This window comes from Petaurus breviceps, unplaced genomic scaffold, assembly GCF_028583685.1.
Source record: "Petaurus breviceps papuanus isolate PSGF00001 unplaced genomic scaffold, PetGlider_PUasm1.0 551, whole genome shotgun sequence".
Taxonomy (NCBI): Eukaryota; Metazoa; Chordata; class Mammalia; order Diprotodontia; family Petauridae; genus Petaurus; species Petaurus breviceps.
In genome coordinates, this window is record NW_027186372.1 from 32,815,997 (window position 1) to 32,831,093 (window position 15,097).

Consider the following 15,097-nt stretch of genomic DNA (forward strand, 5'->3'; position numbering starts at 1 on the left):
CCAAGGACTGGCCAGTAGGGCTGGTGATCATTTTCTCTCCTTTCCTAGACTTTTGTGGCACAAGTCCTGTTGACCACTGGGAAAGCTTACCAGTTCTAATTTTGCCTGCTAGGGGAGCTGACCACCCTAATGCCTCTGGACCGTGAGCAGAAGGACGTGTACCACCTGGTAACCAAGGCCACAGATGGAGGAGGGCGGTCATGTCAGGCCGATGTGACCATCCGGGTAGAGGATGTGAATGACAATGCACCGAGGTTCTTCCCTAAGCATTGCTCTGTGGCTGTCTTTGACAACACGACTGTGAAGACGCCGGTAGCTGTTGTTTTTGCCCGGGATCCAGATGAAGGTAAGTTTAAATGAGGCCGGGGTAGGGGACCCGCTCCTTTTGTGTAGACCATCCATCCCAACCATTGAGAACAACCCAAACTCCACACTTAGACAACTTATATAGAACATAACAAGTAGCAGGGTTTATCCCTTATTCAAAAAAAGCAGTGATAGCTGCAGAACTAATTGAGTTATTAAGGCTCTGGAGAGAAGAGCCAGAAGTTGTGGTACTTAGCATTGTGCTAGGCAGATACCAATGAACTAAAGTCCCTGACCTCAAGAGGCTTACAATATTTTTGAGGAGACACGTTTACAGGTTCACATACACACATTGCCTGAACTTACCCATAAGTAGAAAACAGTGTTCTACAACCTGAGGACATATTATTAATGGGGCTGCCAAGTAAAGGAATGATAGAGAAAGCAAATAGGATTAGTCTAGGAAGGTTTCCCAGAGAAGGTAAAAGCTAGGTTTTAGAGGAGGACATGGATAATCAGATTGTAAAGGGGACCTAGCTAGCACAAAGGCAAGGGGAAAGCAATTAATAAACCATGTATGGGAGATGCCAAGCAGATTGGCTTGGAATAGAGAGACTTTTATAGGGAGGAAGAAGAAGGATGAAATTAGTGTCATCTGATGGGAGTGGGGGGCAGGGTAGGACAGCTTTGATTATATGAAGAAATGATCTGGAAGGAAAGAAGGATAGTTCTCATAGCTGAATCCCAGACCATCTCAGTGGGATTTTCCTTATTCTCCAGTATGCCTATACCAGGGCAGCTAGGTGGCACAGTGGATAGAGCGTTGGGCCTAGAGTCAGGAAGGTTCATCTTCCTGAATGCAGATCTGACCTCAGACACTTGCTAGCTGTGTGACCCTGGGCAAGTCACTTAACTCTGTTTGCCTCAGTTTCTTCATCTGTAAAAGGAGCTGGAGAAGGAAATGACAAATCACTTTGGTATCATGGCCAAGAAAACCCCATGAGGGGTCATGAAGAGTTGGACATGACTAAATTAACTAAATAAAAAGTGCCTCTATTAGAGAGACAGTGTGAAATAGTGAATTAGAGAGCCAGCCTCAGAGTCAGGAGCACCTGGGTTCAAATCCTGCCTTTGACACATATCTTCTGTGTGATTCTTGGGGGTATTTAAAAAGTTTTCATTCCAGAAGAGGATTAAGCTTGTTCTGCTCAAGCCTCTATGAACAGAAATAGGACTACCAGGTGAAAGTTAAGAGAATGATGATTTCTTGGCTCAACATAAGAAAAAACTTCCTAACAATTCTCACTGTTCAAAAGTAAAGTGGGCTCTCTCGCAAGGTGTAGTGAGTTCCACAGCACTGGAAGTGTTAAAGTAGAGTCTCAACAGTCACTTATTGGTGATTATTGGGGATCTGCTAGAGGGAATTTGTGACTCAGACAGTAGTTTGTCCAGATGACCTTTGAGGTCACTTTCAATGCTAAGATTCTATCATTCATACAGTCACCACATAAGTAAGAATCCCTTCCCTTCCCCAAACCTGGGAAGACATTTTTTTTTTCACAGAGGGCCTTGACGGTCAAGCCTGAGTGTTTGATGTAAATATCATTTCTCTCCCAACAGGTGTTAATGCCCAGGTGTCCTATTCCCTAGTGGGCTCAGCTGATGGTCACTTTTCCATAGAGGCTACCACAGGGGTGATCCGCCTGGAGAAGCCGCTGCGAGCAAGGCAACAGGAGGTCCTTGAATTGACAGTTAGGGCTTCAGATCAGGGGGCCCCAACCCCACTGTCCACATTGGGAACAGTCACAGTCTCTGTGGTGGACCTGGCTGACTACCTGCCTGTGTTCTTGAGCACCGAGCACAGTGTGCAGGTCCCTGAAGATGCCCGCCCAGGCACCGAGGTCCTCCGGTTGGGTCCACTCACCCGGGAGGGTGCTGAGAAGACAGGTTACCAGATTGTCAGTGGGAATGAGCAGGAGAAATTCCGGCTGGACTACCATACAGGTGAGAATGTAGGATGGGAGCATTTTCTAGAGACTTGGAGATCCATCCCATTGGGGGCTCAATTTTCTACAGCAGGAATGTGACAGAAACAGTGGGAATCAATAGGCTTTGTTTCCAGCCTAACTCTGTGTGGGACCTTGGTCAACCTGATTCCTCATTTTCTTCCCTTGCAAATCAGCAGGTTGGTATTAGATAATCTATAAGTCTTCTCTAGGTCTGATGGTCCCTTATCACTCAGTGACCTAGAGAGAGGAGGAGAAAGAGAAAAAGAAGAGGAAGAAAGGGAGGAGGGAAAGAGGGGAAAGGGGAGGGATGAAGGAAAAGTAGAAAAGAGGGAGTTAGAGAAGCAGATGGGGGAAAGGAAGACCAGAGAGAAAAGAAAAGATGAAGAAGAGAAAGGGCCAAGGAAGAAGTGAGGGAAAAGAAAAAGAAGTTCAGCTACAGGTGTCGTAGGGCCAATAAGCCTTGGGTGGTAGAAGGGGATCAGACCCCTTCTCCATCCCTAACTCAGTGCTTCTCAACCATCCCATTTCACTGATTATCTCTGCTGATGAGAGAGCATCTTGCCTGGTTGTTTCTTTTTGCTTTATGGTGGTCTAGGGTGGAAGTGGGAGGTATATGTGGACAATGGGTGGTAATTCATAAGACTACCCCCCCCACCCCCGCTCCGGTGCTATTTGCAGTGCTGATATGACTTTGTAGTCAAAACGACAAGAGTGAGCATAAGGAATTGAGGGCAAATGTGTTTGGTTGAGGAAAGGTAGAAACAAGAGGTAGATTGGGGGAAAGGAGATAGGAGGTGGAAATTGGCAGATAACTTTGAAGAGAAGTTTCAAAAAGTACAGAGCATTTCACAACAAATGTAGGTCTCTGCAGGTGGCATTCAGGTAAGGATTTGGCACAGCAGAGAGTGGGGGAGGGGTCCTCTTATTTATAGGAACATAGATTTAGAGCAGCAAGAGACCTTATCCCAACCCCCTCATTTTACTGATGAGAAAATGAGTCCCTGAGAGGTAAATGACTTCCCCAGTCTCACACAGGTAGTTAGCAACAGCATCAGGATTCAAACACAGGTCCCCTGTTTCCAAATCTAGTGTTCTTTCCCCTGTACTGTGTTTCCCTGGGGTCACAGCCGTCATTTATTCCTATCCCTGGGAGAAAGGTGAGAAGCTCTTTTGTGGGGCATAGGGAGGCTGTGCCCCAGGCCAGAGAGGTTCTGACTGGCTCCCTAAGATAAGAGGTTACCCCTTGTCTTCCTATCATGTTTTCTTATCCTGAAGAAGGTGAGGTAGAGGCTTGGGGGGGTGGAGGGAGAGGGGGAAGAGTTTCCTGGGACCTCGAGAGAAAAGAAAAAGGAGGTAGATCCTTTGTAGACTTGGGGCATCTTCTTGGCAGTTCTGGCTGCTGTCTTAGCTATAGAATCTTCTGGGAACAGAGCCATGAGGGATGAGTGTGGAGGAGCAAGTTAGAACAAGAAAGTAACTGAGAAGGCTTCTGCCTGTATTTGAGGGTGGGGGAGGGAAGGGAATGGGTACAATGATCTCTTAATTCTTTCCTATTCGTCCCCATCAGACAACCAGGATTCAAGGGCTAAGGATGAGGGGCTGGGAAGAATGCGGTACTGACATCTAGCAGTATGTCACTGAAGTCTGGCCTCTTCGTTTCTGCCTGTGCCCCTTCTTTGGGGGCACAAAGACAGTTGTTCCTCTTATGCAGGTTGAAATTGGGGCCTCTCCTCACCCCTCAACACTGATTATTGAATGCTATGGTCTCCTCTCTGTGCTCCCCCCCACCCCCATACTCCATACTGGAGACTGTCGGTGATTCAACGAGCATTTATTGAGAGTCTCCTGTTGTGTAAAGCTATGCTAGGTATTACAGGGTGACAGAGACAAAACAAAGGAATAATCCCTCCCTGAAGAAGCCCACAGTCTACTCAATCTCAGGGTCTTTTTTGCTAAACTACTGAAATCATTCCCCTGGCAGGGTTAGACATGTTCATCTTTCCATATAAGTGCTACCCAGATGCTCTCCACCTTCACTGTGCCTTTCACCTCTTTGCCCTTGCAAGGGACGGCAGTCTGGAAAAGACTGGAAAGAGTGACAGAGTGGGGAATGTGGAGGCCTGAGGTCTGGTCCCAACTCTGCCTCTGGCTCAGTGTGCAAACTGGGGCAAGTCTTGTTTTCCTGGGACATCAATTTGCTCTGCTGTCAAGAGAGAAAGCTGGAATAGAAGGTTCTTTGTAGAACATGTCCTTCTACCTTTCTGTGATTCAAAGGGTATGAATTAAAATTGGAGACCTCTAAGCCAGATGTGGCTGTACATGTCCTCTCTATGCAAGGTAGGATGGCCACTCTGAGCACCCTCACACTGAAGGCTCACATGTTCATCAGTGAATATCAAATGGGATAATATATATCAAGCACTTCAAAACCCTTAAAGGGTAAATACATATATACGTGGATATATGTGTAATATATACACACACATATATCACGTGTATATATCATACATACATGGCATATATGTACAGTATACATACATATCTAATAGGACATATACACACCTTATATATACACACACATGTATATACCTTATATAAATTTGTGTGTTTATATTATAGTTATATATGCATATAGGTATATACACACCCACATGTGTATATATGCTATTATTATTATGTGTATATGCTGTTTATTATAATTAGTCTTATAAATGCTGTCACCACATTTTAAAATTTTTTAATTTTAAAATAACTATTAAATTTATTTTTTTTGTTACATTTTGAGCTCTGAGTTGTCTCCTTTCCTCCCTCCCAACTCCACATTAAGAGAAGGCCAACAGATGATATATTTTGATATTTGATGTATGTGGAACCATACATGTCAGTTCTTTTATGAAGGAGGGTAGCGTTTTCCTTCATAAGCCCCTTGTTGATTTGAATATTCTTATTACTCAGAATAGATTAGTTATTCACAGTTACTCTTAGAACTGTTCTTCAAACTACTTTTCCTGATTCCAAGAACATTCTTTATCTCCTCATCCATTCTCCCACCAATTCATATTTTCTGACCGTCAGTTTCTGAAGAATTCTAAAATTTCAGAGTTGGAAGATCTTAGAGGTAGTGCCTAGGCTAGTCCAACCCGTGCTGAGGCAGGAATCGCCTTTATAACATCCTGACAAGTCTTCCTCTAGCTCCCACTTAAAGACCTCCAGATATGGCCAGCTCATAATCTAATGAGGATGTCCATCCCATTTTTTATAACATGCATTCATATTTAGCCACCATGGACACTGTAAGCCATTTCCCTGATTTTGTTCAACAATAGGAGCAAGTTAGTGCAATGGGCTTAGACTCAGAAGACCTGAATTCAAATCCAGTCTCAAACACTTCCTAGACATGTGACCCTGGGCAAGTAACTTTACCGCTGTTTGACTCAGTTTCCTCATCTATAAAATGGGGCTAATAAAAGGAAAGGAAAGAGAAGTTCCAGCTATAGGTTTCATATAGGTGTCCTAGGGCCACGAAGCCTTGGGTGGTGGAGGGGGATCTGACCCCCTCCCAGGGTTGTTGTAAGGACCAAATGAGATAATAATTGTAAAATACTTAACACAGCACCTGGCACAGAGGATGTATATGTAAATGTTAGCTATTATTATTACTATTATAATACCTTGAAGTTATATCATGGCCCCTCCACCCAGTGCCAGAAGGCTTGGGCTGGGGAGAAATTCCAAATTCTTTCTGGTTCTTAGAGAAGTGATGACCTCTGTCACCTAGATCCTCCTCTTTCACGGTCACAGTGTTTGTCTCCTTAGTCTGCGGACTCACAGTCGATATAAATTTATCAATTAAAAGTCTGGGTGCTGACCTCAACCACTGGGAAAACTCCACCCTTTTCCCTTCATTGCTGTTCTTCCATTCAGTTACATTAGCAAAGCATAATAAAGCCAATCACATAAGCTTTGCTATAGTCCTTTGGTCACAAACATAGAAACAAAAGAAAGTAAAATATATTAAATATATTTTAAAAATAAATATAATAATAATTAATTATAATTATAAAATATATAAATAATTATAAATTATAAAATACAATTCTAAAACAAATTATAAATAATTGATATTTATAAATAATATAATAAATATATTTAATATAAAATTTAGTAAATATATATATAAATTAAAATATATTAAAATAACCTTGGGAAAGGTGCCTGTAATTCTTCTCGGGCAAAGAACCCAAAACAAATCAAGAGGTGTGCCCTAAGTAGTTCAGGTGCCTACACATAGACCTCCTTACCAGCTATAACCATGAGAAACTCAAAATCATCCCCCAGAATTTTTCTACTCACGGCTTTGCTGAGGCCCAGTTTGTTGAGGATCTCAGAATTTAAGGCATCTCCCTGCTACTCCTCCTTGGGAGCTCTCTGGTCCTGCCTTTTGGCTGCTAGCCTGTAGGGATGGCTCATTGGCTGGGCCATGAGAGACCCAGCTGCTTCTTGATCAACACTTGTCATGTCCCGTGATGGACCATAGTTATAGTTCCAAGGTAGGCCCAGGTGCAGACTTCTCCCTTGTCTACCATTTCTCCTGAAGCAGCCCATGGCCTGGCTGTCTCCTAACTCACTTTAGTCCCAAGTTCTTTTGCTCTTTCTATATCTTCTCTTTTAAAAACTTTCATTTATTTATATATTTATATATTCATTCATTCATTTATATACAATGTATACAAATATATAATAATTTTATTATTAATTTAATATTATTAATTTTATTATTAATTTAATATTAATATATAATATTAAATATATAATGTAAATATATATAATTGCCCTGAATAGGGATTCTGTATGTCAGTGGGAGCCTGGACTTCGAAACTGGTCAAGAATATTACTTGTCCATCGAGTGCATCCGAAAGAGATCTCCCTCCCTCAATGATGGGACCATAGTTGCAGTCAACATTACCGATGTCAATGATCATCCACCCCAATTTCCCCAGGATCTGTATAGTATCGAGGTTAAGGAAGATACTGCTGTGGGAGAGACCATCCTCACGGTAAGACCACCCTTACCCTCTACTCCTGACCTTTGACCACAGGCTTGGAGCCAGATTCCCTCCCTGTATCAGTCTTAGTGGATCAGAGGACAAGAAATGCCTGAGGAAAAAGCCAGAGGACTTGAAAACTTTGATTAGAAGGTAGACGCACTGGTATGGGTCGCAGGTCTCAGTGTCTTTGGCCAGTGGCTGGCACCATGTGGTACCATAAGGTCAGGAACCTTCTTTGTGCTGGCCCTACCAACACCAACTTGACTCTGCAGTCCAAAGCACCAAGAAGTGAGCTAAAAGACCAAAAGTGGTGATGCTCTGTGGGGGAGAGGGAAAAAATGAGAGATGCCGAAGAAGAGTCGTAGGACCTTCCCTTACTCTGGGCAGAAGCATGTGACTCTAGGCAAGTGACAACCTCCCCCAACCCCGCAACCTTACAACATTGTTTTGTCAAGTGGGATGACTTACGTAAAGCATTTTGTAAATCTTAAGGTGCTATACAAATGCTAGCCACTATGAGATTATATGTGTGTATGACTTGTAATGAGGGTTGTCAGGCTGTGCTTGTAATACACACAATAGCTGCCAGCATACAGAAGAAACCAGTGGGAGTAAAAGCTTCATAAGGTGATGATAATTTTTAAAAGCGCTTTATTGTTTATAAAACATATCATCACAATGACCCATTAGGGCAATTAGTATCCCCACTTTACAGATGAAGAGACTGAGGCTACAGGTTAAATGGGATTTGCCACAAGGGCCAACAAGCAATGGATCCAGCACTTGAACCCAGGCCTTTTGTCTCATCGTCCAGTGGTCTCTTCCTGCTGCTATGTTATCCAGTGGTTTCAGTGCCTAGAGACAACAAATCACTTTTCAATTATGCTGTAAAAAATTGTATTATGTAAACATCAGAGCTGAAAAGTGTGTTTGTTTGAACATGTAGCCAGACTAAGAATGATATATACAGAAAGAGCTTGTATTGTCTATTATTTTCATTTTCATAAAGAAAAAGAAACTGATACTGCATTAACTTTTCTTTCTCTAAAAAATGTTTTATTCATGAAGATGAAATGTGCTATTTTACTGCCTCTCCTCCCAGTGAAACTCTCCCTTAGAACAAAAGGATAGAACCTAGTCCAGCCCTGAGCTGCAGTATGCTGGGAGGGCTCACCTGGTTTTGTAGGCTGGGGCTTATTTAGTACTTCAGGTTCAGAACTGGAATGAAATGAGCCATTTGTGGATCGTGTGACCAGTAACAAAAAGGTGCTTATCTAGCCACAGAGTGCAGAGGATCCCCAGCAAGCTCATGGCACTGGTTTAAGTAGACTCAGCCCTACTAATCCCCATATGGAAACTTGTTTGGTGAGAAAGTTGTGTTGATTCCCACAGCCATGGAACATCCATTAGATCCGAAGGACATTAGCTCTTCTGGGACTGGCCTTTTATCCCCTATGTGGCTGGGAAGTCATGTCAAAGGCTTGAGCCTTAGAACACTGCACCAATCAAATTTCAGGAACAGCTTTCCTGCCTTTTAATGGAAAACTAGCCCAGTTTCCATGGCAAGCTTAGGAAGGGGAAAAGGAAAGGAATAAGTATTCATATAGTGTTTTCCAGGAACTCTAAGTGCCGTACAAATATTCTTTAATTCTGTCGTCATTAGTAAGTGCTGTTATAATCCCTATTTTACAGTTGAAGAAACTGAAGTAGTAAAAAGTGGTCAGTCTCTTCCCTCCCAGAAGGTCATTTCCCTTTTACAGGTATCAGCAACTGATGGGGATGGCCCCCTAAACAGTGCCATTACCTACAGCCTGGTGGCAGGGGACCAGCTGGGCCACTTTACCATCCATCCTAAGAAGGGAGAGCTCCAGATTGCCAAGCATCTGGATTGGGAGGAGGTGAGTTACATGGTGGAAAAGACCCTTGGGGAAATTGAAAAAGAGGAATTAATATCACACATTCCGAGCCAGGACATAAAAGTATCTGGACAAAGGACAATGCCCTTGCTCCTTGAACAGAGGGTAAATCATGGCCATACTCAATTCATCATCATGCCTCTTGGGAATACAAACATGGGTGCAGGGGGATAGACTAAATGACCTCCGTGGATCTCGGTCCTTTGGTGTAATCACCAAATGGTCCTGATGAAGCCCCATACCCGGGTGCACTGGGTTTCACTTCTAGGAGTCCACCCAGCATTAAACTCCCAGAAGCTTGCCTCCACTCTCTAATAGTTGTATCATTAAAAGAGAAAGAGAGAGAACACGTACTTAGCAGGGCATCCTACAATCCTGCTAATATCCCCTACCTCATACCTGCATTGGGCCAGATTTCTAGCTACTCCCTGACACTTCGAGCCACAGACAGCGGGCAACCGGCACTGTACCAGGATGTGGAGGTGGATGTGCAGGTGGCTGATGTCAATGACAACCCCCCACGCTTCTTCCAGCTCAACTACAGCATCGTGGTCCAGGTAAGGATGTGCTTCTGAGTTACCCTGAGCCCAGGGCCCCATTCACCTCCTCTCCTGGTAGAATCACAGAATCTCAGACCTGGAAGGTTTCTCCCAAGTCAGCTCTGCTAACCCTTCCTTACCTGAAGCAGGAATCAACCCCTTGTAGTACCTCCAACATGTCCAGGCGCTGTTATAAAGACCTCCAGAAGTAGGAGTTTACTACTGGTTCCTAACATCCTGGTAAAGCCCGTGCCTCTTTTGGACAGATCTAATTGTTAGTATATGAAGCTGAATTCTTCCCCATTGCTCCAACTTCTTGCCTTCTGGGGTCAGAATAAATGGAATCCTTCCTTGACGTGACAGATCTTCAGATCACTGAAGACAGGGATGATGTTCTCCTTAAGTTTTCTCTCTTAAGGCTAAACACTCTCAGTTCCTTCGGCTGATTGGTGTCACATCCCTTCATTATCCTTCTCTTGACATATCCCAGTTTGACAGTGAAATGTGGTCCTCAGAATTGGATACAGCCATCCAGATGTGACCTGCCCAGATGTTTTTGTTGTTCAGTCAGTTCAGTTGTATCTGATTTGTTGTGACCCTGTTTGGGGTTTTCTTGGCAAAGATACTACAGCAATTTGCCATTTTCTTCTCCAGGTCATTTGGCAGATAAGGAACTGAAACAGACAGGGTTAAGTGACTCGCCCAGGGTCACACAGCTAGTCATTGTCTGAGGCCAGGTTTGAACTCAGAAAGATGAGTCTTCCTGACTCCAAGTCCAGCTCTCTATCCACTGAGCCACCTAGATGCCCAGATACAGTAGGGTAACAATCATAGGATTTAAACTTGGCAGAGACCTCAAGTATAGTCTTGGCCAACTCTACCATTTTATAGATGAATAAGAAAGACCCAGAGAGAATGTTGTGTGTGAATGGCACACATTCAAACAGATAGCAAGTAGGAGAGCTAGAATTTGAACCCAGGTGTTCTGATTCCAGTTCCAGTGTTTTCTACTGTCTTTACAATTTAGAAATTGATTTATTAACAATAGCCCATAGGGGATGGGGGTGGGGAGAATAATGATAAGGACAATGATAACATATTTATATAGAACTCTGAGGTTTGCAAAGAGCTTTACAAATATTATCTCAATTGATCCTTGCAAAATCTTGTGCTATTATTATTCCCATTTTATAGAAAACTAACATTTTATAGGAAACTAAGATTGAGAGAAGCTAAGTGACTTGCCCAGGGTCACTGCCCAGGGTTACCTTCCTTTTGCAGATGAGGAAACAGACTCAGAAAGATGAAGAGAATTGACAGGATCACACAGTTAGAAAGGGTCAAAGCCAGAACTCAAACCCAAATCTTTTGACTTGAAGTCAATTCTATTTTCTTTTCTTTTTTGGAGGGGGGAAGGCAGGGCAATTGGGGTTAAGTGACTTGCCCAAGGTCACACAGCTAGTTTAGTGTTAAGTGTCTGAGGCTGGATTTGAACTCGGGTCCTCCTGACTCCAGGGCCGGTGCTCTATTTACTGTGCCACCTAGCCTCCCAGAAGTCAGTTATGTTTTCTACTATGCCATGTGAGGTTGGGGTAGAGTTGGGAGTTTGCTCCTCTTACCAGAGGTTACAGCTATACAATACCCATCAGTTTAAGAGGATTATGATTTTTGTTTGTTGTGAATTCCTATGGGCAACACATCTCCCTTGTAAGTCATTGTGACATGTGGATTGACCTAATAATAATGCCTGTTGGTTGAGTGGACTTCTCAATTAATGTGAAGATCAGTTACTGTAGCAGCTGATGCCTGTAGGGAAAACTTTTGTAGAGGGCTTTTTGATCCCACAAGCCACCTTCCTTATTTATCTTATAAATGACTATGTAATAACTCACACATGATAATTTTTAGCCATGAGACCCTCTCTGGGTCTCAGTTTTCTTATCTATAAAATGGGGACAAAGGGCAGCTAGGTGGTGCAGTGAATAGAGCACTGGCCCTGGAATCAGGAGGACCTGAGTTCAAATCCAGCCTCAGACACTTAACACAAAAACTAGCCGTGTGACCTTGGTCATGTCACTTAACCCCAACTGCCCTACCTTCCCCCCTCCAAAAAGCAATAATAATAATAATAAAATAAAATGGGGATAAAAATCCCTGTGGTGCCTACCTCAAAGAACTAAGAACTAAGATGATCAAATGAAATAATGAATGTGAAAATACTTGGTACTTTCAAATTGCAAAATACTCTGGATTGAAGTGTCGGCATCCCATGCCCACCCTGATCCCCAATTACTCATTGAATGACCTCTGGTAAGTCATCTCCCCTCTCTGGGTCTTACTTGTAAAATGAGGGCGCAGACACTTGAACTTCTAAGGCACCTTCAAGTTTCTATGACACATTTTAATTATAATTATTTAGTATTTATTTATTATCATATGGTATTATTAGTTATTACTTCTATTGATTGTTCTTTAAGAATATAATGATTAAGTCCCCATGTCTCCTTGTGCCTTACATCTCCCCAACAGCCTGAGCTGTACATACAATAGGCACCCTATAAATATTGGTTGATTTTATTTTATTTCATTTTAAAATACTCTTTGAGCTTCTAGTAGTCATAAACTCATTTTCCCTTTCAGGATCCCTATGATGGAGGCAGTCAGGAGGTAGGGCTCAGTGTCCAGTGGTGGAAACTAAGGCTCAAAAAAGGAAGGCCCCTTGACAAGGAAGTCCCCCACTCTCTTAATTGCCTGTCTCCTATTGTCTCAGGAGAATGCTCCCGTTGGCAGCAGAGTTCTGGAGCTGATCCTGAGTGACCGAGACTCCCCAAAGAATGGGCCACCATACTCATTCCGTATCCTCGAGGGCAATGATGGTTCTGCCTTCCGGGTCACTGAGGATGGTTGGCTGGTGACAGCAGCAGCTTTGAACCGAAGATTCAAGGAGCAGTATCTGCTTCAGATCCAGGTGAGAATCCCCTTAGAGCCGTGCGAGTGTAGTGTCTGTGAGAATAGTCCCTACTGCTTCCTTATGTCCAGTGCAGCCCCTTCCTCTTTGGAGCAGATTGAATTGTTAGTATATAAAGCTGAAATCTGCCTCCCTGCATTCTCCCCGTTACTCCTTCTTTTTTGCCTTCTATGGTCAGAATAAATGGAATCTCTCCTTCCTGTGACAGGTCTTCAGATCCCTGAAGACAGGGAGTATGTTCCCCTTGAGTTTTCTCTTCTTAAGGCTAAATAAGCATACTCAGTTCCTTCAGCCAATCCTCACAGAGTGTGGTGTCACAGCCCCTCAGCAACCGAGCCACCCTCCTCTTGATACATCCTAGTCTGTTAGTGAAATGTGGTCCTCACAACTGGATGCAGTCATCCAGATATGGCCGGCCCAGGTGTAGTAGGGTAACAGTCATAGGATTTAGACTTGGGAGATTTAGACTTAGGCAGCATCTAGGCCAACCCTATTATCTTGGAGTTTCCAGTCCAGTAATGGGATAAGACATATATACATTTTAATGTCAGCACTTAAAGGATCTGTGAGTTCACTGATGTGGGTATACCATGGCAGATCACAACCCCTTTGCAACTTAGTGAATGTTATTTAAGAATTGCTGGAGCTGAATAATTTGCTATTCTGTAGCCAGTCTGGTGATGAGTTTCCAAATTTAGACTAAGAAAACAAACATGTAGTCAGTCAATAGACTCATACCCAAAGCTTTTCCAGCTTAATTTCCATAGCTTACACTGAGAGAAATCTGTGAGAAACTAAGGTTATCTCCATCGGATAAGACATCAGAAGAGGACTTTCATTTTTGGTTGTTAAAAGGAGGATATTTATTAAGAAAATATAGCAAGGATAGTAGTACAAACATTTCCTCCCCATGGCATCTTTGGGGTTGTGCTGGCAGTGGCTACTTTGTCATAGACTCCAGTTTGCAGACCTCTGGACTACCAGCCTTACAAAGCTCACAAGAACATTCTGTTTCCAATATTCCCCCTCAGGGTAGGAAGGAATAGACACCAAAGGGAGAGAAGCAAAAGCAGGGCCGTGTGCTCAAGGACCCAAGGTCCCTCCCTCTCCTGCAGGTCCACAATAGCTCTTCTTTTCTTTGGACACAAGAGGAGAAAGCCAGAGAAGGACTTGAGTGAAGATACAAGTAAACCGAATGGATATTAATATGTTATATATTATTATATTAATATATGTTTATTTGAGAGGAACAAAATAAAGTGCTATCAGGGACTCAAATATGAAGGTCATCATGAATCAAGGAGGGCTTTGTAAAAGGAGGTGACGTTTGAGTTGAGCTTTAAAGAATGGGTAGGAATTCAACAAAAGAAGAGGAACAGGGAGGAAACTCCAGGTTTGGGGAGTAGCATGAGCAAAAAGTGTAGAGGTGGAAAAGACCCCGATGGTCAGGAGACAGAGTAGTCTGACTTGAATGTGGAATGTTTGGAGGGGAATAATAAAAGATAAGGCTAAAAAGTAAGGCATCATTCACAGTCAATTTGAAGGTCTTCTGATGCAAGGCAAAGCAGTTTGAGAGCTTTTATTTGGTAAGAATAGGAAGCCACTGAATTTTCTTGAGCCAAGAAGTGACAAGATAGATTAGTCTGATTGTGCTGTGAAATAAATTGGACTGGAGAGAGTGTGGAATTTAGAAAGACTAGGTAACAACAATGCAGGGAAAACAATTTTGAAAGACATAAGAATTTTGATCAATGCAATGATCAATGCCAACTGATGAAGTGATGATGAAGCATGCTACCCACCTCCAAACACAAGGTTGCTGGACTCAAGGTCCACAACGAGACATAAATTTTAGGTCATGGAAAATACGTGTATTTGTCTTACCTGATTATGCTTGTTTTCTTGTTTCGTTTTGTATTTTTTTTACAAGAATTTTGTTATCATTGGGGAGAGGGAAAAGGAGAGATAGATGTCTCCTCGCCCCCCCCAAAAGAAAGGGTTATTGAATAAATAAATAAAATAATAAATAAAAGGGTTATTGAAGCACTTTTTAAAAACACACAGAAGACTAGAACACAGAACACAGAATAGCTTTGAAAGTAGTATGTCAAATGTATCACATACTGAAAAAAATTAAGTGGTTTATGACAAATAATCCTCTTTTTCTGTTTGTCTTTGCATAGGAAAGTGTTTCTTTTTATTCATTAAATTTAGAATAAAAAATTAAGGAATTAAAAAATCTTAGGAGTGTAATGTAATAGTTTAGGAGGAGATAGATTCCAGAGATGTTGTACGTCTAGAAATGTCTAGC

The 15,097-nt window shown here is 42.6% G+C and overlaps 1 protein-coding gene across 1 annotated transcript in view; it reads left to right on the plus strand.

Moving 5' to 3' along the window:
- FAT2 (FAT atypical cadherin 2) overlaps positions 1-15,097 on the plus strand; it is a 109,110-nt gene that overhangs the window by 79,293 nt on the left and 14,720 nt on the right. Inside the window, exons 13-18 of the mRNA XM_069102565.1 lie at positions 113-346; positions 1,927-2,310; positions 7,158-7,372; positions 9,124-9,261; positions 9,693-9,836; positions 12,589-12,786. Of these exons, the coding sequence (XP_068958666.1) occupies positions 113-346; positions 1,927-2,310; positions 7,158-7,372; positions 9,124-9,261; positions 9,693-9,836; positions 12,589-12,786 (1,313 nt within the window). The remainder of the gene's footprint in view (positions 1-112; positions 347-1,926; positions 2,311-7,157; positions 7,373-9,123; positions 9,262-9,692; positions 9,837-12,588; positions 12,787-15,097) is intronic.